This window comes from Sus scrofa, chromosome 17 (assembly GCF_054392235.1).
Source record: "Sus scrofa isolate SSC_HxYL_T2T_F1_AM1 chromosome 17, Sscrofa_HxYL_maternal_Yorkshire_Landrace_v2.0, whole genome shotgun sequence".
Taxonomy (NCBI): domain Eukaryota; kingdom Metazoa; phylum Chordata; class Mammalia; order Artiodactyla; family Suidae; genus Sus; species Sus scrofa.
In genome coordinates, this window is record NC_139399.1 from 40,276,137 (window position 1) to 40,297,971 (window position 21,835).

Consider the following 21,835-nt stretch of genomic DNA (forward strand, 5'->3'; position numbering starts at 1 on the left):
GCCTTTGTACACCTCTTTCTGTCACTACCACACCCAAGACCTTCAGCACCATAGCTTAGTTTTCCTGTTTTTGTAATTTATAAAATTTATAAAATTTATTTATTTATATTTATTTATGTATTTAGATGTTGGAGACCACGGAACTGCTGAATTCTGCTGATTCTAAAGTACAGGGTCGCCTTCTAAGTACAAGAGTAGGGAATTACCCATAAACCGTGCTCTTCACTCAGCAGCTGCTACGCCCTAGAGGCAGGCACCAGTGCTAATAGTTTCCTTTGTCATTCACTAAGAGTAGCTTTGTCATTGCCTGTGCTTGATTTTGCTCCTTCCCCTTCTTACCTTCCTTAATAAAAGGCGCGTGGGCTAAAGCCTGGGTGCCTTTTGTTCTCTGGAACAGAGTTCCCCCTGGTCCCCCTCTTTCTAAATCTAAAGAGTCTTGTTTGTGTGTTTTGTTATCCGGCCATCCCTCTACCAGGATTCCCCGTGGCCCTGAAAGCGCAGGACACGGTCGAGTGGCGCCCACCGTGGGGCTGGAAGAGAAGCTCTGCTGTAGGAGAAAGTGTCCTGATAAAAATGCACAAAGGAGAGACCCCGGCCATGATGACGAAGCAAAGTCGAGCCAACTGCCCCCCACCCGCTCCCCCACACATCTGCTTCTGTAAACTTGTTTCCGCATCTGCTACTTTGCCTGACGTCACTCCGGCCCGACTAGCCAAGCATGGACCCGGAAGAGGTAGCCCTTAAAAGTCTTGTGAAACCCTTCTTCCGGGCTCAGACTTCAGAGAATGATCTCCTCTGAGCCCGCCGGCGTCATAAACCTGAGTTCTCCAACTCTCCAAGTGCTCGCTTGGTTTCTCGCCGGGTCAAAGAGCTGATCCACTGCAGCCACAGAGCTGCTGGAGCTGGGACACGACAGCCACAGGGCTGTCGCCAGAACTGATACGCTGCGGCCCAGGGCTTCTGGGCAGCTGCCATAACACTGCCACGAGCAGAGGAAAGAGAAGTTGGGCCACGAGCAGGAAAAAGTGCAACTACAGACGGCGGAGACGGTAGCGTTGCACTCGACGGAATCGCAACCGTGAGTAGAAATTTTAAGCCAGGATAACAATGGGGCAGAATCAATCACAGGAAACCAAACATTATATTCAGTTGCTGAAATGTGTGTTGAAATGGTCGGGGGCTCAGGTAACAGGGTCTGAGATCGAGGAATTGTTAGAAGCCGTGGTCAAATATAACCCTTGGTTTCCAGGCGAGGGTACTGTGGACCCGGAATGCTGGGATCTCGTGGGGAAAAATTTAAGGCACGCCCATCGGTCGGGGGCCTCTCTTTCTGTTTCTGTTTTTTCTACATGGGAACTAGTAAGACGTGTTTTGGAGCCCTTACGGGAACATAAAGAAAAGCCTATGGCTTCTGCTCCCCCTCAGGCCGATCCCTTTCTTGATGAGAGTTTAAATAGGCCGTTAGCTGTGGCGGCAGCACTAACTCCCCTTCAATCAGCCTTAAAGTCGGCTAGTCTAGAGGATCGGACCTTTTTAGCATGCCCTATACCTATTGTCCCCAATCCTCAAGTCCCAGGACAAAATATCCATGCGCAGAACACTTTTGATTTTAAAGATCTTAAAGCTCTCCGGGAGAGTGTGATACAGAACGGAGTGACAGCTCCCTTTACGATGCGCTTGGTAGAAAGCGTGGGGACACTCCAGCTTCCCCCGTGGGACTGGCATATGATAGCCAAAGCCACCCTGGATGGTATAGATTATTTAATTTGGAAGTCTAGTCTTTCAGATTTTTGTCGGGAACAGGCTTGCTTAAATAAAAGAGATCATGTTCCAATTACTTTTGAAATGTTGGTGGGGACAGGCCCTTTTCTTGACGTAACAAAACAACTGGCTTATGATCCTCTGGCGTATGAGCAGTTGAGCCTGGCCGCCCAAAGAGCGTGGAAGACAATTCCTGGGACAGGAAAGCCACAGGGATCTTTTACACGTTGCCTTCAAGGCCCTACAGAACCTTACTCACAATTTGTGGACCGCCTAACACAGGCCGTCCATCGCCAAGTAGCCCATTCTCAGGTGGCTGATATTTTAATTAAACTATTGGCATACGAAAACGCAAATAAAGACTGTAGAAGGGCAATGGCCCCTGTAAGAAATTCAGGAGACCTCTTTGATTATATTAAGGCATGTCAGGATGTAGGGAGTGTAGGTCATACTCAAGAGCTGCTTGCTGCAGCATTGAAAAGAGCACTTGGCCGCTCAGGAAAGACATGCTTTAACTGTGGAAAGGTAGGACACTTTCAGAGAGAATGCCGAGCCCCCCCAAAAGAAAAGGCACCCTCTGCAACAGGATCATCTCCAGGACCCAGTCAGAACCCCGGCTTATGTCCTCGCTGTCAGAAAGGGAATCACTGGGCTAATCAATGCCGATCTAAGTTTCACCGAAATGGTACTCCATTAACCACTCTGGTGTCGGGAAACGGGAACCAGGGCCAGCCCCGGCCCCGTCCAACAATGTGGGCTTTTGTGGCTCCAACCGAAAAGGCATCCGATCCCTCCCAGGGGCTTCCCAAGCGTTGGACTTGCCGGGCGCCACAGCAGCTGTTTTAACATATGAACAGGGCTTTCAGGCAGTCCCTCCAGGAATTTATGGCCCTCTTCCTCCGGACACCGTAGGCCTCATTAGAGGGAGAAGTGGCTTAACCTTGAGAGGCTTACAAGTTTTGCCTGGAGTGATAGATGCAGACTGTCAAGGAGAGATTAAAGTGATGATGAAATCCAAAACCCTACTTCCTTTGCATCCTGGAAGGAGGATTGCTCAATTGTTACTGCTGCCATATCTTAAAATAGGACAGAGTCCTCATAAAGAAAGGGGAACATCAGGATTGGAAGTGCAGGGACTTCTCAAGTCTTTTGGACTCAGGAAGTCACAACTGAACGTCCACGAATGACTATTACGGTTAATGGAAAAAAAATATCAGGGGATTAACAGATAATGGAGCCGATGTTTCAGTTGTTATAGTGATTGCCCCTCCCGCATGGTCTTTAATTACTCCCAAATCTAAGTTGAGGGGCTGAGAGTCCATCAAAGTCAGCAGATGCTTTCCTGGGTCGGACCACAAGGAAAAACGGGTTATTTTATTTTGTTTTGTCTTTTTAGGGCCATATCCTCGGCATATGGAGGCTCCCAGGCTAGGGGTCTAATTGTAGCTGTTGCTCCCAGCCTACACCACAGCCATAGCAACGTCAGATCTGAGCCGTGTCTGCAACCTACACCACAGCTCACGGCAATGCCGGATACTTAACCCACTGAGGAAGGCCAGGGATTGAACTCAAAACCTCATGGTTCCTGGAGTTCCTGTCGTGGCGCAGTGGTTAATGAATCTGACTAGGTGATTCCTAGTCGGAATCGTTTCCTCTGCACCATGAACTCCAAAAGAGGTTATTTTAAACCTTAACGTTGCTGATATACCTGTCACTTTATGAGGAAGAGATTTTCTTTCTGCTCTGAGACTTAAATTAACAACTGAGAATGTCTATTGTGATTCTAATGATTCTTCTCCTGGATGGAAATTAATGAAAAAATTAGGATAGCAAAAACAAACAGGTTTAGGAAAAAATAATCAAGACATAAAGAACCTATGAACTTGCCCATTAAGCTTAATAAACATGGACTAGGATTTGATGAGGATTTTTAATAGGGGCCGTTGAAAATTACTCTGTTCTTTGGGCCTCGGTTCAGGCTGGTGAGACACGTCAAAAACAATTGTTTGGAAGCTTTTGCCGTTTGGGGCTTTCCACAACGTATTAAAACTGATAATGGTCCTGCTTATGCTAGTAAGGCTTTTGCTGAATTTTGTCAAATTTGGGGTATTTTAACATGTCACTGACATCCCTTATAATCCCCAAGGACAAGCTCTAGCAGAATTGAGGTAGAATGCTTATTGCAGGTAGTCGGTGTAGGAGCAAGGGCTTTCTTTGATATGGCCAGTGATTAATATTTGTGGCTTAAGAGCTCCAGGGAGTAACATCCCCACAGGCCTTGTTTACTCTAGGGAGTGTGCCTATGCCCAGATGCACATTAGCCCCTAATCCCCTGTGACTCAGTTTACGGGAAGAAAAGGGCAAAGAAACTGTGAGACTTATGAGCCATTTCCACCCCTAGGACCTTATTGGACAAGGACTGATGCGGGTAATTGAGCAAGGCCAATGGGAGAAAAAAACTGCATCTTTCTGAACCCCATGTTGGTACCCTCCCCACCTTTAAGTGATAAAAACCCCTATAGGACAATAGAGAATGGGGGCTCTTCTCTCCCCTCCCAGCAACACTAGGAGCTATTTGCTTTCCTTTAATAAAGACTTTGTAGGAGTTCCCATCATGGCACAGCAGAAATGAATCCGACTCAGAACCATGAGGTTGCGGATTTGATCCCTGCCCTTGCTCAGTGGGTTAACGATCTGGCGTTGCCTGAGCTGTGGTGTAGGTCGCAGACGCGGCTCGGATCCTGCGTTGCTGTGGCTCTGGCGTAGGCCGGTGGCTACAGCTCCGATTCGACCCCTAGCCTGGGAACCTCCACATGCTGTGGGAGCAGCCCAAGAAATGGCAAAAAAAAGACCTTATGTTACTTTCCACAGTATGGCCAGCGTATTCCTGGTACCTGCGCATTAGTGTACCGGAAAACATCTGAGGAGAATACGTGGACAGACCCTGATCCTTTAATAACTTGGGGAAGAGGTTATGCTTGTGTCTTTCCAGAGACAGTGGCTACACCTTTTTGGAATCCTGGCAGGTGTGTGAAACTGGCATGGAAGAAGACCAACCGGGACACGCGCCTTCCGACGAATGAACTGGGAGCCTGGGGTCTGTACAATGCTCCATTTTATAAGCCAGGCTTCCCCTGACAGGTGAAAACTACAAAAATTAGAACAGGGCCCACACACCCCATTCCAGGTCTTACTTGACATGGCCTTTAAGGTCTCAGGGAAGAGGCTTGTAAGTATTGAGGGAAATTTTTTCCGACCCTAAAGGAACAAAGTCATCCTCTAGGAACTAGCCCGTGCCTTTGAGATGCAAATGTCTTACCTGACCTTCTGAAATCCTTCTCTCACCATCTTTTTGAAATACAAATTTCAGGAAAAGGGTCTAAGTTGGAAGTTGAATTCTCAGGGACAAAGAAGTCCTATGTCTTGTTCATAAGCATTATTAAAAGGGGGGGTTAGCCATCTAGACAGGTGACAATGATTTATTCCATCTGCCAGAAACCCAGTTTGAACCCAGTGTCTCTTGTAACTGACAGGTTTTATACAGATGTACCTTATTCATGGCTGAAACTTCGAAATGGGAAATATGAGGTCTCTGTTTTGCTTGTTTGTACATGTCTTTGTGTGTGTTATGTATGTATGGCATTGCCAAAATTAATTCTTAAAAGAGCTCAACTTAATTGGCTTAAAGGAAATTAAGCACTTACATAAATTCTCAAAATACATAAGGTAAATTTTTGGTTCATGTGAACTGGAAAATACTCAGTATTTGATATTCATTTTTAGATGTTAATATTGAAATTAAAATTTGTTTTTTTACTTTTATTTTTTTGTTTTAGGGCCACACCCGAGGCATATGGAATTTCCCTGGTGTGGGGTCTAAATCAGCTGTGGCTGCTGGCCTAAACCACAGCCACAGTAACATGGGATCTGAGCCTGCAACCTACACCACGGCTCACAGCAGTGCTGGATCCTTAACCCACTGAGTAAGGCCAGGGATCGAACCTGCATCCTCATGGATCCTAGTCGGGTTCATTAACTGCTGAGCCACGAAGGGAACTCCAAGATTAAATTTTGTTGATCTAATTAATATAGACATGTCTTTAGAGTCATCGACATAAGTATAATACCTATTGTACCTAAGTTTGATAAAAGTCAAATGAGATACTGAGACTTCAGTTACAAAACAGAGAAACTGAAGTCATTTAAGACTATTAATCGGTATGTTCAGTGCCATCCTGAGATGTTCAACAAGAAAGCGCATGCCTTTAGAAACGATAAAAGACAGTCCATGGTTGCTTCAGAATGTAGGAAAAGTGCCGGAGGCCAGCTCCAGCAACCAGGTCTGGCAGCCAGGGTGTATACATCCCGATGGGAGATGAGATGGGAGATGAACGGCGTTGGCTTTTGCAACGGAGACAGCCTCTTTGTCCCTTCTCTCAGGGCGCTGGACTGCTCAAATTTTATTAGCGTAAGTGGTTGATTATATAGGCAGTTTTTTTATTACAGATTACATCATAGTGTTAAAAGTACATTGGTTAACTATTAGGCTTTGTTTTTTGATCACATGGTACAGTAGCAATACATCATGTTTTAAAATCTTCAGTTTAACTAAATTTAGTGAGTACAATTCAAGGACAAACAGGCACAGGATATCATATGGGAAAGAGGAGACCCAGTACAAACCATCTCATGGCCAGCCAGTTCCCACAAGCTGAAGAAATTACAGACACAAAAAACTCATCTTCAGACTAGTGTCTATCTTTAAAGTGTCCTTGGCAGGGAAACAGTATGAGAAAATACAAATCAACTTAGCTGCTACCGCTAAAATTTTCTAAAGTCAAGGACAAAACTCACAGCTGGGTTTCTTTTGATGAAGAATAATATATGTCTAACTTCTATAGACCTCATTAAAATCCTAACTTTAAAGTTTACTGTATAACTAGTTAGTAGATAAACACGATGTTTTAATTAAGTTGGATTTAAATAGGGGAAAGTCCTTCAGGATGAAATTCTTATATTATTTTTGTAATTTTGTTGAAGCACAAACCAAATCACCACAGGAAAATAAGAATGGTAAATAAGAATAATAAGCAAATAATCAGGAAAGACTGAGGAAAAACTGAATAACAAAACAACAGGAAAGACTAGGTCATCCGAGAAACAACCCATGTTCTCCGGTGCAAACATGGAAATTGTTTCCCAGGAAAGCCCCAATTCTTCCCCATCAACATCAAAATGAGAGCCCTGTAACCTGAAGCCTGCCCTCGGCTTGTACTGTTCAGGCAGGCTTCTATCCTGACCAGAAGCCCACCTTCGGCATGTACCCTTCAGGTGAGCTCCCTTCCTTGGTTAGGAACCTGCCTTCAGGTTTTTCTGCCGACAGGCAAGGTCCTTTTTTCTGATTAGGAACCTGCCCTCGGTTTTGCAAGTACAGGCAAGCTCCCTTCCTTGGCTTCTTGTATCTTCTCGGCTCCCCACAGAAAAAAGTAAGCTAGTTGCAAAACTTGAATTTGAATTCGGTCTCTCTGTTAAAACAAGATTTTTTTGAAATGCTGCTTTTGATAACAGATTATATGAATTTCTTTGCCTTGAATTTGTATTTGCTTTTGAAATCCTTTGTTACGTTGGTTGAATGAATAAGTAATGTGAAACAATAATCTATGATTCTATCTGACCAGGTATTTTTAAACTTTTCCTTGTGTGTTTTTCTTTTCTTTCTTTCTTTCTTTTTTTTTTTTTTTTACAAACTAAGTGTAAATTACAGGGGAAACATTGTCAAATGAACAATATGGCACAAAGAATTAACCCCTCATTGTTAGACTTTTGCCATCCTGACGCCCTTATAGCTTGGTAACAGTCTGTTCCTAAATCAGCTAACATAGGTAAACAGTAGTTGTGAATTAGGAGTTCCTGTCATGGTGCAGCAGAAATGAATTCGACTAGGAACCGTGAGGTTGTGGGTTCGATCCCTGGCCTCATTCAGTGGGTTAAGGATCCAGCATTGTGGTGAGCTGTGGTACAGGTCACAGATACGGCTGGGATCTGGCGTTGCTGTGGCTCTGGTGCAGGCCGGCAGAAACAGCTCTGATTAGACCCCCTAGCCTGGGAAACTCCATGTGCTGTGAGTGCAGCCCTAAAAAGATAAAAGACCAAGAAAAAAAAAAAGTTATGAATTAAACAGTCAGGGCTATGGGAAATTCAAGACGGCCGCTTGGTTCTTCCCGGCTCCCTGGCAAACCCAATAATATTAGACAAAGTGTTTTCCATCTGGAGTATACTTTCTACAGTCCAGTCCAAATTTGGTTAAAATGAGAGTAATTTTAAAGAAAAAGAATGTTTTGGAGTTCGCGTCGTGGCGCAGTGGTTAATGAATCCGACTGGGAACCATGAGGTTCGGTCCCTGGCCTTGCTCAGTGGGTTAAGGATCCAGCATTGCTGTGAGCTGTGGTGTAGGTTGCAGATACGGCTCGGATCCCTCGTTGCTGTGGCTCTGGTGTAGGCCTGTGGCTACAGCTCCGATTAGACCCCTAGCCTGGGAACCTCCATATGCCACAGGAGCGGCCCAAAGAAATAAAAAAAAAGAAAAGAAAAGAAAAGAAAAAGAATGTTTTGATTCATATTCTAGTTTTGCGTATTGAAATTGTGTTTACTGACTGAAACTCACCTCCCAAATAGTTCTTTGCCGCTGTTACATTATTATAAACGTTAACCAAGTTATTAAGGAGAATAATCTAAGCTTGTTTCTGAAGCTGATTGCTGTAATCCATTTCTGGGCACATATATCAGATGTCCCATGATAACCAGGGGAATATATATACATTCTGGAAAAGTATCATTTAAAGGGTTGTCCCCAACCTAAGATATAAAAGCTTTCTTTTTAGGAATTCTTAAGTGCCATATGCACAAAGAAAGTGAAGAAAATTAACTCTTAAATTTATATTTCTCACTCAAGAAGGGCCTCTACATTGGATTGGTCTATAGAGTGAATTACTGACTTCAAACTCACCCTAAACCAAGGCTCTAATAAGAAAAACACCAGTGCAGGGACAAGAAGAAGACAACATCAGAAGCAGTCCACTATCCCGAGACTGTCACCTGACTCGTATGGTTATTTGTTTTACTTCTGATTTACCCTGATGGGTTTCTCCCCTCCAAGGCTCTTATTATTGCTGTTACTAGGTGGGATCCCCTCACCTGGCCAGTTAACACTTGCTCTGACCCAGACCATAAATACATTTTCTTCTAATGTTGCTCAAGCTCAATCAACAATAAGTGAGACTTCAGCCAAGAGATATAACTTTGCCAGGCTATATTAATTTAAACTTAAAGGCTCCCTTTTGTTGGGAACAATTAAACCATCTAGGGATAACCAGCCTGATAACACTAAGAAATTAGGCTGAATGGACAAAGCCAGTATATAATACTCTTTAAAGATAAGAAACAACTGGACTTTCTGTTGTGGCTCAGTGGTTAATGAATCTGACTAGGAACCGTGAGATTGAGGGTTCGATCCCTGGCCTCGCTCAGTGGGGTAAGGATCTGGGTCACAGTGGTAGCTCGCAGACATAGCTCAGATCTGGCGTGGCTGTGGCGTAGGCTGGTGGTTACAGTTCTGATTCGACCCCTAGACTAGGAACCTCCATATGCTCAACTTAAATTTTTGTTTATAACTTTATGAACACATACTATTTTTATTAACTGCGTTCACAAAATTGCTATTTCTTGCCTTGCCAAATTTGTAACTGAGTCTCTGATGAAATGATAATACAGTCTCATATGAGGTCAGTGATCTCTAGATATGGGAAAATGCAACAAGAGGGAATATTTTCCTGGACCGTAACAGACTAGGAAGACAGGTGGTCCAGAGACGATTGGCTACTGTTAATAAGGCCTAGTCCAGCAATAGCACATTGAGTTGCCTGTCAGCTAAATCTTTGCCAGATCTAGGAATATCCATTCCTAGCACCGTGGGACAAAATGGTCATGATATGCCTCCCAAAACTATGGTCGAATTTATGACCGTGGGGGAGCGCTGGGCACTGGAGTTTGGCCCTTGCCATCAGCCTCTACATGGAGTAAAACATGAGCCACTGCAGCTTCCGACCCGCAACAGCCCCTGAGCAGAGCTCAGTGCGGAGACCAGGAGTGAGGCACTCGGTGCTAAGGGAAAACTGACCAAACAGGCCTTCAGATAGTTAGATTGCAGGTAAGGATTTTTATGGGCCCAAATTCTTGCTTCTTCTCATATCTAGAAAAGCAGAAGTCATTAACAGTGGCATCTGCATTGGCCATTAGAGAGAAAAGGCAGGATGGAGTAGCCGTGAGTCAGACACCCAAGCCAAGGTGATACTAGGAAATATTAAGGGAGTGATTTTCGACAAGACTTTGTATTGCTAAGAACTTCAGGTTTATGTGCCCAGTCAGACTTGATGCCACCAGCTACCAATAGCTCCTGTTAATTATGTGTCAATAGTACAGCAAACGTTAAAACCAACTTAGATAAAACTACACACTTCCTTCAACAGTACCGGCGTCAACCTATATCACCAACCTCTGCTTAATCTTACTTTTTTCTTCCCATCCTCCATAGTAGGAACCTACCATGTCCAGTCCAGCCCCCCCAGCACTCGTCGCCCCTAGCCAGCAGGAAGTAGCTACGGAAGAGAGGACCGTCGCCCCATCCCATTTAAAAAAGGCTGGAATGATAGGTTCCCAGGAAGATGGAGACAGGACTCTCCCCTCCGCCCCAATGTGACTGTTCACCTTGGAGACCTGTGGACGGCGGTACCGCCCAGCACAAGGTCGACACCCTTTCCCGGACTATGGAGCCTAGATTAACCACCTACAAGGATAACTGCCCTCCGTCTCAGCCCTCTCGGGACTCCATCGTTGTTTGAGAATCCAAATTATTTCTTTTATTTGTCCCTGTATTTGTGATTTCTCTTTTTTTGTGCAGCCTACAGAATTGGCTTGATCCATAGAAACCAAATGAACGCCCTGCAATCAAAATTTACTATGGCTGTTCTTATACAACAAATAAGTGAAAATGGGAGGAGATGTTGGAAACCACTGAACTGCTGAATTCTGCTGATGCAGAGTTCTGAAAGGTCGCCTTTACAGACAAGATAAGGGCGTTTTTCCTAAACCATGCTCTTCACTAAGCAGCCACTATGCCCTAGAGGCAGGCACCAGTGTTAATAGTTTCCTTTGTTATTCACTAAGAGGTAGCTTTGTCATTGCCTGTGCTTGATTTTGTTAATTCACCTACATACTTTCCTTAATAAAAGGCGTGTAGGCTAAAGCCTGGGTGCCTTTTCTTCTGTGGAACAGTATCTCCTGGTCCCCCCCTTTCTAAATGTAAAAGGATCGTGTGTTTTGTTATACTGCGCCGTCTCTTCCAGGATTCCCTCTTGTCCTGCAGTGCTGAACGTGACATTTATATATAATTTAATTTATATAAATTATAATGTATGTAATTGATATAAAGAAAATCTTAGTCCTCTTTAGAATATTTTCTCTCCACTCTGGTGTGTGGGGAGCCTCTGAGTTCATCCTCATTGAGGCGGTGTGGGAGAAAGCCACAGAAAGAACATTTAACCAGCACAGTGATGCACGCCTGTTTTATTTGGAGCGGGAGTGTGGCATGCACCTTACCAAATTGCTTGTTCCACAGGATGAGTGAGTAAATGGGGTATGTTCAGGGGAGAGGGTTCAGGCTGTTATAGATCCCCCCCAAAATGGTCTTTGATCCAGGAACAGATGACAAGTGTAGTTTGTGGGAGTCTCTGTGCGAGTCCATTGCATTTTGTGGTCATTTCAGTGGCCATGAGCTCGCAGGAGCAGGGCTGGGGACACAAGTCCTCCTTGGCAGGAACAACAAACAACAGGTGTGGGTGGCACTGTTCCTCTTCTGAGTACCTGTGGCCTGAGAGTGCTCCCTTCAGCTTCCCCAGCCAAGCACCCCTCTCCCAGGCCGGGCCTCCTGTGTGGCTCAAGCCTCCTTCCAGATATCTGGAAGTCTTTCACTCTCCATTGACTGCCCTGTATCCCTCTGGTCCCTGGTCAGACCTTTATCTCAGGGACCACTCTGCCTCTATCTGTGGGTCCCACTCTGTCACTTTGGATCTTTGAAATCTCCTCTCATTGCCAGCCTGCGGCAGGTCCCCAGCTCTGTTTGGAGCGGGAAGCTGGCTTGTGGTCCCCCTCCTTCCGCCACCGCTCCAGGATGGAGCCCGGATCCGCACGCCTTGCCTCCCGTCGGGGCCCGACGCTTCTCCCCGCGGCGGGCTCTCGTTCCTTCTGAAGCGCCGAGACCCGGCGCGATGTTCGACTCCCCCCCAGTGCCCGCCCCTCCCAGTTCTGACACTTAGACGCCGGGTTGCAAGGGAAAACATGTGCTTTATTTCAGAGTCATAATTTCGGGGGCGGGGTGACTACGGAGGGAGCAAGAGGTGCGATCCGACAGGGCTGGGGCCGGCGGATCTCAGCGCTGGGAAAAGGTGGCTTCGGGGTCGCAGGCGGGGTCGAAGCGGCAGCCGTCTGCGAGAGAGACGCCAGGTCAGCGCCCGGCCCGGCCGGTCCCGATCCCTCGGTCCCTTCCCGTCCCGACTCACCAGGGTTGCAGCAGATGCCGGCGGCGGCGCAGCGGCCCTCGCTCCCGCAAGGTTTCTGACCGGACTGGCAGGGCGACGGCAGGTAGTTCTCCTCCTGGCAGCGCAGCGCCTCGGCTGTGCCCACGAAGCAGCCCAGCTCATCCCCGCAGCAGATGCTGGGCCCGAAGCAGCGGCCTTTGCCCCCGGGGCCGCAGGGGAGGCACTGGCGGAAGGGCAGGGGTGAGCCGGGGTCGGGGAGGGGACCGGGCTGGGGCGGGAGACCCTGCGGGGCGAGGGGCTGAGCCGGGCGGGAGAGGGTGGGGCAGGGGAGCGCTGGGGGATCGGGTCTCTGGTGCTGTTTGGGCCCCAAAATTGGTCGAAGGAGGGCAGTCAAATCTACTTGATTCCCCGGGTTTCCAGGCCAGGAGAGGCTGGAGCGGGGTCAGCGCGGGGAAGGGACAGGTGGAGACGGCCCTATGGCCGCAGGTCCCCCAGCCCCGATCCCCGCGGGACGAGGGCTGGGCGCTCACCTTGCGCACGTCGAGGTCCAGCACGGCCCTCTTGCCGCCCAGGGGGCAGTTCTGGATGTAGCAGGCGGAGGTCAGCGCCAGGAGGCCGAGCAGGCAGCAGGCAAGGCTGGGTCCGGCCATGGTGAGGCGCGTGGGGATTCGGGGTCCGGTGGCTGTGGCTGTTTCTGTGGCCCGGCCTTTTATGCCCAGGGCCCACGCGGGCCGAGCAGTGTCTAAGAGGACCGCCGCATGACTGGTCACAGCGGGCCACTGCTGGGTCAGGCCCTGCGCTCCTGTCGCGCCCCCTCATTTGCAGGGGCCAGACCCAGGTCAAGGTCACCGCATTAAGCTAATGGCGAATGGCTAATGGACTGATGATGATACCGAGTGCCACTAGGGGAAGGAAGCAGCGCTGAGAAAGGAGCCTGTGCGGTGGCCTGGGCCCTAGGGTGGGCCAGGGAGTATGGGGCTGCCTGGGGCCCCACCAAGAACTGTGGAGCCCACTCCCAATACTTTGGGGCAGCGGTCAAGGTGGACCATAGGGCCTCTCTGGAACAGAAGAGACTCCAGCAGGACTCCCTATCTGCACTCTTGGCCAGGGCACCCTAATTCCCCTCCGCAAAGAAATTCTCCTCTTCCTGAACCCAAATTTTCTGGAACCCGATCTCTACTCCCCACACCAAAAGCCATTTCCCTGCACCTGGAACTTGGACAGGAAAGGCTTTTATTTTCTCTCCTTCCTCACTGAAATTCAGCCTTTCCTTCAACTGTGAGATAGGCAACAAACCACAGTGAAAAGTGCAATACCTGTGGCTTTGCACCAAAATGGCAGATCTCCTTCTATCCCATCACAGCTATTACAAATGGCTCTAGGAATGCCCTTCGTGGCGCAGTGGAAACAATCCCACTAGGAACCATGAAGTTGCAGGTTTGATCCCTGGCTCCCTTCAGTGGGTTAAGTATCATGGGTTGTCGGGAGTTGTGGTGTAGTTCGCAGACGCAGCCAAGATCTGGAGTTGCTGTGGCTGTGGTGTAAGCCGGCAGCAGCTGCAGGTCCGATTCGACCCTTAGCCCGGGAACTTCCATATGCTGCAGGTGCGGTCCTAAAAAGAAGAAAAAAAGTGTTTTTTTGTTTGTTTTTTAAGGAGTTCCCATTGTGGATCAGCAGCTTAAGAACCCGATAGTCTCCATGAAGATGTGAGTTCCACTTCTGGTCTCGCTCAGTGGGTTGGGAATCTGGTGTTGCCACAAGCTGTGCCATAGGTCGCAGATGTAGCTCCCGTCTGGCATTGCTGTGGCTGCGGCATAGGCCCCAGCTGTAGCTCTGATTCGACCCCTGACCTATGAACTTCCATATGCGGCAGGTGAGGCCCTAAAAAAGAAAAAGAAAAGACTTTTGGAGTTCTCTCTGTGGTGCAGTGGGTTAAGAATCTGACTGCAATAGCTTGGGTCGTTTTCAAAGTGCCAGACTGGTCCTTGGCCAGGAACTTCCATATGCCGTCGATGTGGCTGTAAAAAAATAAATTTTGTTTTGTGCTTGTACGGTATCTTTTTTTTTTCTTTTTAGGGCTGCACCCACAGCATATGGAGGTTCCCAGGCTAGGCGTCTAATCAGAGCTGCAGCCACCAGCCTATGCCACAGCCACAGTAACATCAGATCTGAGCTGTGTCTGCAACCTACACCACAGCTCAAGGCAATGCTGGATCCTTAACCTACTGAACGAGGCCAGGGATTGAACCCGCAAGTCATGGTTCCTAGTCAGATTCGTTTCCGTTGTGCCACAATGGGAACTCCGCACTCATACAGTATCTTAAAATGAAAATAATTAAAATCGCAGAAAGACGGAGCACCTCTGTGGAAGGACTTTGGACAGGGTTGTCGTGACCAGGGAGCTTCTCCCCATGGATTCGCCTTCAAGGAGGGATGGCCACCAAGCTGCTGGGAGAGAGGTCTGCAGACAGCCTTTGGCTGCTCCAGGGCCTGCCTCAGCTACAGAGAGCCTCCTAACCCAAGGTCATTGTCACACCTGTCCCCGGGGGCCTACTTCCAATGACTGGCCCATTTTGGCCCAATGCTGGACACCTCTGAAGGGCTGTTTCAAGTTCAGATTTCCTTATGGAGTCAACCGAGGCTCATGTGGAAGTTCTTGCTCTACCCAGTGCTGTTTCTACTCCCTCCCTCCCCCAGGCAGGGGTCCCAGGGGCCTTTGGTAATAAGCCTGCATGTTAAACTCCATCTCAGTCTGCTCCCTGGGGAGCCCAATTTGCGGTAGGAAAATCCTTTCACCCCTGGGAGAGGAGCCCCCTGTGCCCTCTGGTCGCCACCCCCCGACCCCCATCCCCTGCCCACGGAGGGAGCTGAGGCTGCGGGGCTGAGCATGTCAGGCTGACCTGGATGACCAGTCAGCAGCTGGTCTTGTTTCTCACCCAAATCAGCTCATTGGCATTGCCAGGCTGGAAGGCCAAGGACTTGACCCCAAGGCAGCCCCAGAAAGCCCTCTCCCCTGCCCTGTGCGGGCACACTGACCTCACCCAAGTTAATACATGCACATAGATTCCTTTAGCCTAATGGCCCCCACAGGGCTGGCGTTCCATCATCTGTTCAACAAACTGTCATCTGAAGATGCACCAGGTCCCAGTACAGAGGCTTGGAAACACCAGCCGACCAAAGAGACAAAAATCCCAGCCCTGGAAGTCCTGTCGTGGCTCATTGGTAACGAACATGACCGGTAACCATGAGGATGCGGGTTCAATCCCTGGCCTCGCTCAGTGGGTTAGGGATCTGGCATTGCCATGAGCTGTGGTGTAGGTTGCAGACTCAGCCTGGATCCTGCGTTGCTGTGGCTGTGGTGTAGGCCAACAGCCACAGCTCTGATTCGACCCCCAGCCTGGGAACTTCCATATGATACAGGTGTGGCCCTAAAAACATCAAAAAGAAAAGAAAAGAAAAAAAAGACATTAACCTATTATCCTACAGTTTCTGCAGGCCTGGGCGCAGGTCAGCTGGGTCCTCTGCTCAGGGTCTCATAGGGCTGCCATCAGAATGTCAGCCAGGCTGCATTCCTTTCTGAAGCCTGGGAGCCTGTTGGCAGAATGCATCTCCTTGCAGCTGTAGAACTCATGATGCGTTGCTTCTTCAAGGCCAGCAACAAAGAGAGTCTCTGGTGCTACAAGCCTCTAAGTACAGAGAATCTTTATTTTATTTTTTGGGCTGCATGTGGAAGTTCCTGGGCTAGGGATCAAACTTGTGCCATAGCAGCAACCCGAGCCACTGCAGTGGCAATGCCAGAAAATTAACCCAGTGTGTCACAAGGGAAACCTGGGAATCTTCTTTTTAAAGGGTTCACCTGATTACACCTGGCCCATCAATGTCATCATTCTCTTAACACAAAATCAAACTGATTAATTTGGATAATTGGGCCCTTCATGACATCTGCAAAATTCCTTCATCTTTGCCATGTAGTGTAGTATAATCATGGGCTTACTTTTGCCATATTCTTCTTTTGGTTAGAAGAAAGCTAGTGGTCATACCCCCATGCAACAAGAGGAGATTACACAAAGGTGTGGATACCAGGGGCAGGAATCACAGGGGCACACATTTTAGAATTCTGAAGGGAGACTATTCTAGGCAGGGGAAAGAGCAAGTGCAAAGGTCCTGAGGTGGGAATGCCTGACATGTTCAAGGAAGAGCAAGAAGGCCGGTGGGACTGGAGCAGAGTGACTGCGTCCTGAGGTCAGAATGGCGACATGGGACTGGGTCACATAGGGCCAAATGAAATGCACAACCAGAGAGGGTTCTGAACAGAGGTGAGATGTGATTGGGTTTCTGTGTGATGAGCACAACTTTGGATATCGTGTTGCTTAAAGTCTGTGGGGAAAGGGTGGAAGCTGGAAAGAGAGGCGTCCTGCAGCAATCCCTGTGAGGGATGACGGTGGCCTGGGCCATGGTGGTGGGGTGCATGGGGAGAGTGGTGACCCAATTTGGGGTGTGTTCCTTTGTTTTGCAGAAGTTCCCTGGCCAGGGGTGGAACCCTCGCCACAGCGGTAACCAGAGCCACAGCAGTGACCATGCTGGATCCTTAACCCGTTGAGGCACAGCCGGAGTCCAGCCCTGGCGGTCAGGCGATTTCCCGAAGAGGAGAGGCGGCAGGCGCAGGAATCATGAGACGCACACTCTCCAGTAGTGTTTACGCAGTCTCCCCTTTATTGGCGGTCAGCAGTGACTTAAACAGGAGAAAAGACTATAACTTGTAGAAACAGTAAGAGATCAATATCTTGAAATGTTTTCAGAGTTACACATTAAGTTTAAAGATTAAGAAGCACATTGTCGGAGTTCCTGTCGTGGCGCAGTGGTTAACGAATCCGACTAGGAATCATGAGGTTGCGGGTTCGATCCCTGGCCTTGCTCAGTGGGTTAAGGATCCAGCATTACCATGAGCTGTGGTGTAGGTCACAGACGCGGCTCGGATCCCAAGTTGCTGTGGCTGTGACGCAGGCCAGCAGCTACAGCTCCGATTAGACCCCTAGCCTGGGAAACTCCATATGCCGCGGGAGCGGCCCAAGAAATGGCACAAAGACACACACACACACACACACACACACACACACAAAAAGCACATTGTCCAGGCAGGGTAGGCCCTCAGCCTCTTCAAAGATAACCAGGCAGGACTCAAGATCACACGTAGGCCATCAGTGTCAGAGGTGTAAGACTTCTCGTGACCTTTGTGATTACCACACATGCATTGTGTTTTTAGGGCAGGCGCTTGGTTAGTAACTCAACAACCACAACCTGTTTTTTTAACTTGTATGTAACAATCAACAATAGGCCTTGATGCCTATTTTCTTTTTATAGATTAATAAATCAGCCAAAGAAAAACAGCTTGTCAAACTAATCAACAACTCTAAATGTTTCAGGCTACATCTATAAAACTTAACAATTTCTTCTAAAACCACAAGTAGTAAATACCATTGTTATCTATGATTCTCTCAGAAGGAAAAGGAATCCTTCTAAAGACTCACGTGATTTAGGTGCAGATAAAAAAGAGCTATTCTCCCAAACATTTAGCAAGCAAGAATGACTCCCAAGATTTAGGAATCAAGAGTCAAGGCACAGTAAACAGAACACAGGGTGATCATTAAAAGCAAGAAGGGCAAGAATTTAGAAACATGTTTTTTCAGGCATTACGGCCTTATGCTTTTTGTGTACTGGCGGACGTGCTGCCTTGCAGCCTTTCTTCAGAATCCTCTGGACTTTGCTGTCAGGCAGATTCTCTTCTCGAAAACTCTATTCTTGAAAATCGGCTCCCAGCAAGGCACGAGGGAACTCCCTGGGTGTATTTAGAGGAAGTGCCAGTTGGGGGTTGCTGATGGGTTGGACATGGGTGGAAGGGAAAGAGAGGAGTCAAAGATGATCCCAAGGCTTTTGGTCTGAGCAGCGGGAAGGATGGAGCTGCCGGCCGCTGGGATGAGAGCCCTGAGGGTGGCACAGGTTTGGGTTGGGAAGGACAGGAGCTCAGTGTGGACATATGACGTTTGGGATGCCCATCGTACGTCCAGAGGAGACTGTGAGCAGGCATTTGGGTTTAAGAGCCTGGAACTCAGGAGAGACACACAAAAGTGGAAATCATCAGTGTTGATATTTAAAGGCACAGGACTGATCAAGATCACTTGGGGGAACGGACTGGATTCTGAGTAAGGTCGGAGAAAACACAAGCATAAAGTGAAGACAGGGAGTTCCCGTTGTGGCTCAGCAGTAACAAACCCAATTAGGATCCGTGAGGATGCAGGTTCGATCCCTGGCCTCCCTCAGTGGTTAAGGATATGGCATTGCCGTGAGCTGCGGTGTAGGTCACAGACGTGGCTTGGATCTGGCGTTGGTGTGGCTGTGGTGTAGGCTGGAAGCTGTAGCTCTGACTGGAGACCCCTAGCCTGGGAACATCCATATGCTGCGGGTGTGGCCCTAAAAGGCAAAAAAAGGAAAAAAAAAAAAAAGTGAAGACAGGATTTCAAGGAGGAGGAAACGATCAGCTGGGCCAAATGCTGCTTCACATGAAAGCTGAACAATTTTAAGGAGGTATCATTTATATGGCATAAAATTCACCCACTGCAAAAGCACAGTTTGGTGATTTTAGTAGAGTTGTGCAACCATCACAACCTGATTTTAGAATGCTCCCATCCCAGAAAATGTCCCTCTTGCCTGTTTGCCATTACTCCCTGCTCCCACTCTCAGCTCCAGAAAACTACTGATGTAGGCTTACCTTTTCTAGAAAGTTCCTATAAATGGAACCATATGGTACTACATGTAATTTTTTTTTTTTTTTTTTTTTTTTAGGGCTGCTCCATTGGCATACGGAGGTTCCTAGGCTTGGGGTCAAATCAGAGCTATAGATGCCAGCCACAGCCACAGCCACAGATCTGAGCCACGTCTGAGACCTACACCACAGCTCACAGCAATGCCAGATCCTTAACCCACCGAGTGAGGCCCAAAATCAAACCTGCATCCTCATGGATGCTAGTCGGATTTGTTTCCGCTGAACTACAACAGGAACTGCTGGTATGTAATCTCTTGTGTCTGGCTTATCTTACTTGCCATAGTGCTGTCGAGGTTCATCCACGTGTTGAGTGTGTCAGCAGTTCGTTCCTCTGTATTGCTGAGAAGTCCATGGATGGACATTTTATCCATTCATCAGCTGATGAACATTTAATTGTTTCCAGTTTGGGTGATTATAATAATCTTGCTATGAATATTTATGTACACATCTTTGCGTGGGCATATGTCTCCATTTCGCTTGAGCAGTTACCAAGGAGTAGAATTGCCAGGTCCTATGGTAAGTGTCTGATGAAAAATTTTTTTTTTTTTTTGGTCTTTTCTAGGGCCGCTCCCGTGGCATATGGAGGTTCCCAGGCTAGGGGTCGAATCAGAGCTGTAGCCACCGGCCTACACCACAGCCAGAGCAATGCGGGATCCGAGCCGCATCTGCGACCCACACCACAGCTCACGGCAACGCCAGATCCTTAACCCCCTGAGCAAGGCCAGGGATCGAACCCGCAACCTCATGGTTCCTAGTCAGATTCATTAACCACTGCGCCACGACAGGAACTCCTGATGAAATTTTTTTTTTTTTTTTTTTTTTTTTGTCTTTTGTCTTTCTTTGTTGTTGTTGTTGTTGTTGTTGTTGTTGCTATTTCTTGGACCGCTCCCGCGGCATATGGAGGTTCCCAGGTTAGGGGTCCAATCGGAGCTGTAGCCACCGGCCCACACCAGAGCCACATCAACTTGGGATCCGAGCCGCGTCTGCGACCTACACCACAGCTCACGGCAACGCCGGATCGTTAACCCACTGAGCAAGGGCAGGGACCGAACCCTCAACCTCATGGTTCCTAGTAGGATTCGTCAACCACTGCGCCACGACGGGAACTCCTGAAATTTTTTAAGAGGTGAGAAGTATCACCTCCACCAAAGTAGAAGGTCCTGGTGCAGAGCCAGGCCAAGCCCTCGGGAACAGTCCCCTAGCGGCGGCTGGAGGAAGAGTAGGGCTGAGAGAATTTGGAGATGGTGCATAAAGCTGTGCCACTCAATCTTGGTTTTTGATGCTGAAGCTGCCTTCTCTCTCCTATGCCAGAGTGACTGAGCACTGCTAATGGAAATCTTGCAGCTACAAAGAGTGAGCAGTTTCTAATTCAACTAGTCTCTCAGTACTTTTCATGAATTGCTCTTCTTCTTTGAGGTTAGCCATTCTTTCCCACACCACGGTTTACGGGGAGAGAGCCCCACACATTGTTTGCAGATTCAGACAATGATATACCCCCAGGGAGTTCCCATCTTGGCTCAGAGGATTAAGAATCAAACTAGGATCCATGAGGATGCAGGTTTAATCCCTGGACTTGCTCGGTGGGTTAAGGCTCCAGTGTGGCCATGAGCTGTGGTATAGGTCGCAGACATGGCTCAGATCCCGCGTTGCTGTGGCTGTGGCAGAGGCCAGCAGCAGCAGTTCCAATTCAACTCCTAGCCTGGGAACTTCCATATAGTGCGGGCTCGGTCCTAAAAATAAAAAAATAAAAAAATCTCCCCCCAGGTGTGGTCTCTGAGCTGGTGCCAGAACTCCGTCTTCCATTTTCAATAGGCTGCTCTGGCCTTTATCCTTCCTTTCCTATAAAGGGAGTTCTTTGGTCAAAAGCAGTTTGGCAGGATATCTGTCATGCTCTATGAGGCATTCAGTGGGTGTCTCAGTACTGGTGCTGGCAGGGATTGGCTGGGCCCCCAGGGAACGGAGCTGTTGGTGGGTTAGATTCCCATCAGTGCTAGTGCTGGTACCCAATCAGTCTTTTTTTTTTTTTTTTTTTTTTTTTGTCTTTTTGCTATTTCTTGGGCCGCTCCCGAGGCATATGGACGTTCCCAGGCTAGGGGTCTAATCGGAGCTGTAGTCGCCGGCCTACGCCACAGCCACAGCAATGCGGGATCCAAGCTGCATCTGTGACCCACACCACAGCTCATGGCAATGCTGGATCCTTAACCCACTAAGCAAGGCCAGGGATCGAACCAGCAACCTCATGGTTCCTAGTTGGATTCATTAACCACTGAGCCACGACGGGAACTCCCCAATCAGTCTTGATGAGGGGCAGTCCCTTTGGTTGAGCCCACACAGTCTCCACCTCAGCCACCGTGACCACTTTGCTCATAGGTCCAATGAGCAGGAATCGGGGTGGATGGAGATGGACGATGTCTGCCAAGCCCAAGGCACCTGTTCACCTGATTACTGGCAGCCACCCCTGCAGGAGGTCCTTTTGATGAGCCTCACAAATACCCCCAGATAGTCTCCAACTTTAGGTCCATTCTGAGAAGTCCACCCACAAGCTTCCTTGTTACCAGTCCCCTGTCATATGCCTGCTAAGTCCCAAGTCCCTTATGCAGCCAGTTCATTAGCTACATGTCTGTCCCTAAGGCTCTCTCTAGTTCCAGCTTAACTGGTTGCA

The 21,835-nt window shown here is 48.2% G+C and overlaps 1 protein-coding gene and 1 long non-coding RNA gene across 3 annotated transcripts; one reads left to right on the plus strand and one right to left on the minus strand.

Annotated features, from left to right (window-relative positions):
* Positions 1–769: 769 nt before the first annotated feature.
* Positions 770–11,062, plus strand: LOC100526084 (uncharacterized). 2 transcript variants are annotated; one of them, NR_201406.1, is made up of 2 exons: positions 770–1,078; positions 10,352–11,062. It is a non-coding gene; the product is annotated as an uncharacterized LOC100526084 (long non-coding RNA).
* Positions 11,063–12,139: 1,077 nt separating this feature from the next.
* Positions 12,140–13,003, minus strand: OXT (oxytocin/neurophysin I prepropeptide). Its single transcript, NM_001167589.1, has 3 exons — positions 12,884–13,003; positions 12,375–12,576; positions 12,140–12,300 (listed from the first exon to the last, which is right to left on the minus strand). Exons 1-3 carry the CDS (start codon positions 13,001–13,003, stop codon positions 12,245–12,247), a joined length of 378 nt encoding a protein of 125 aa, NP_001161061.1. The 3' UTR covers positions 12,140–12,244.
* Positions 13,004–21,835: the final 8,832 nt, after the last annotated feature.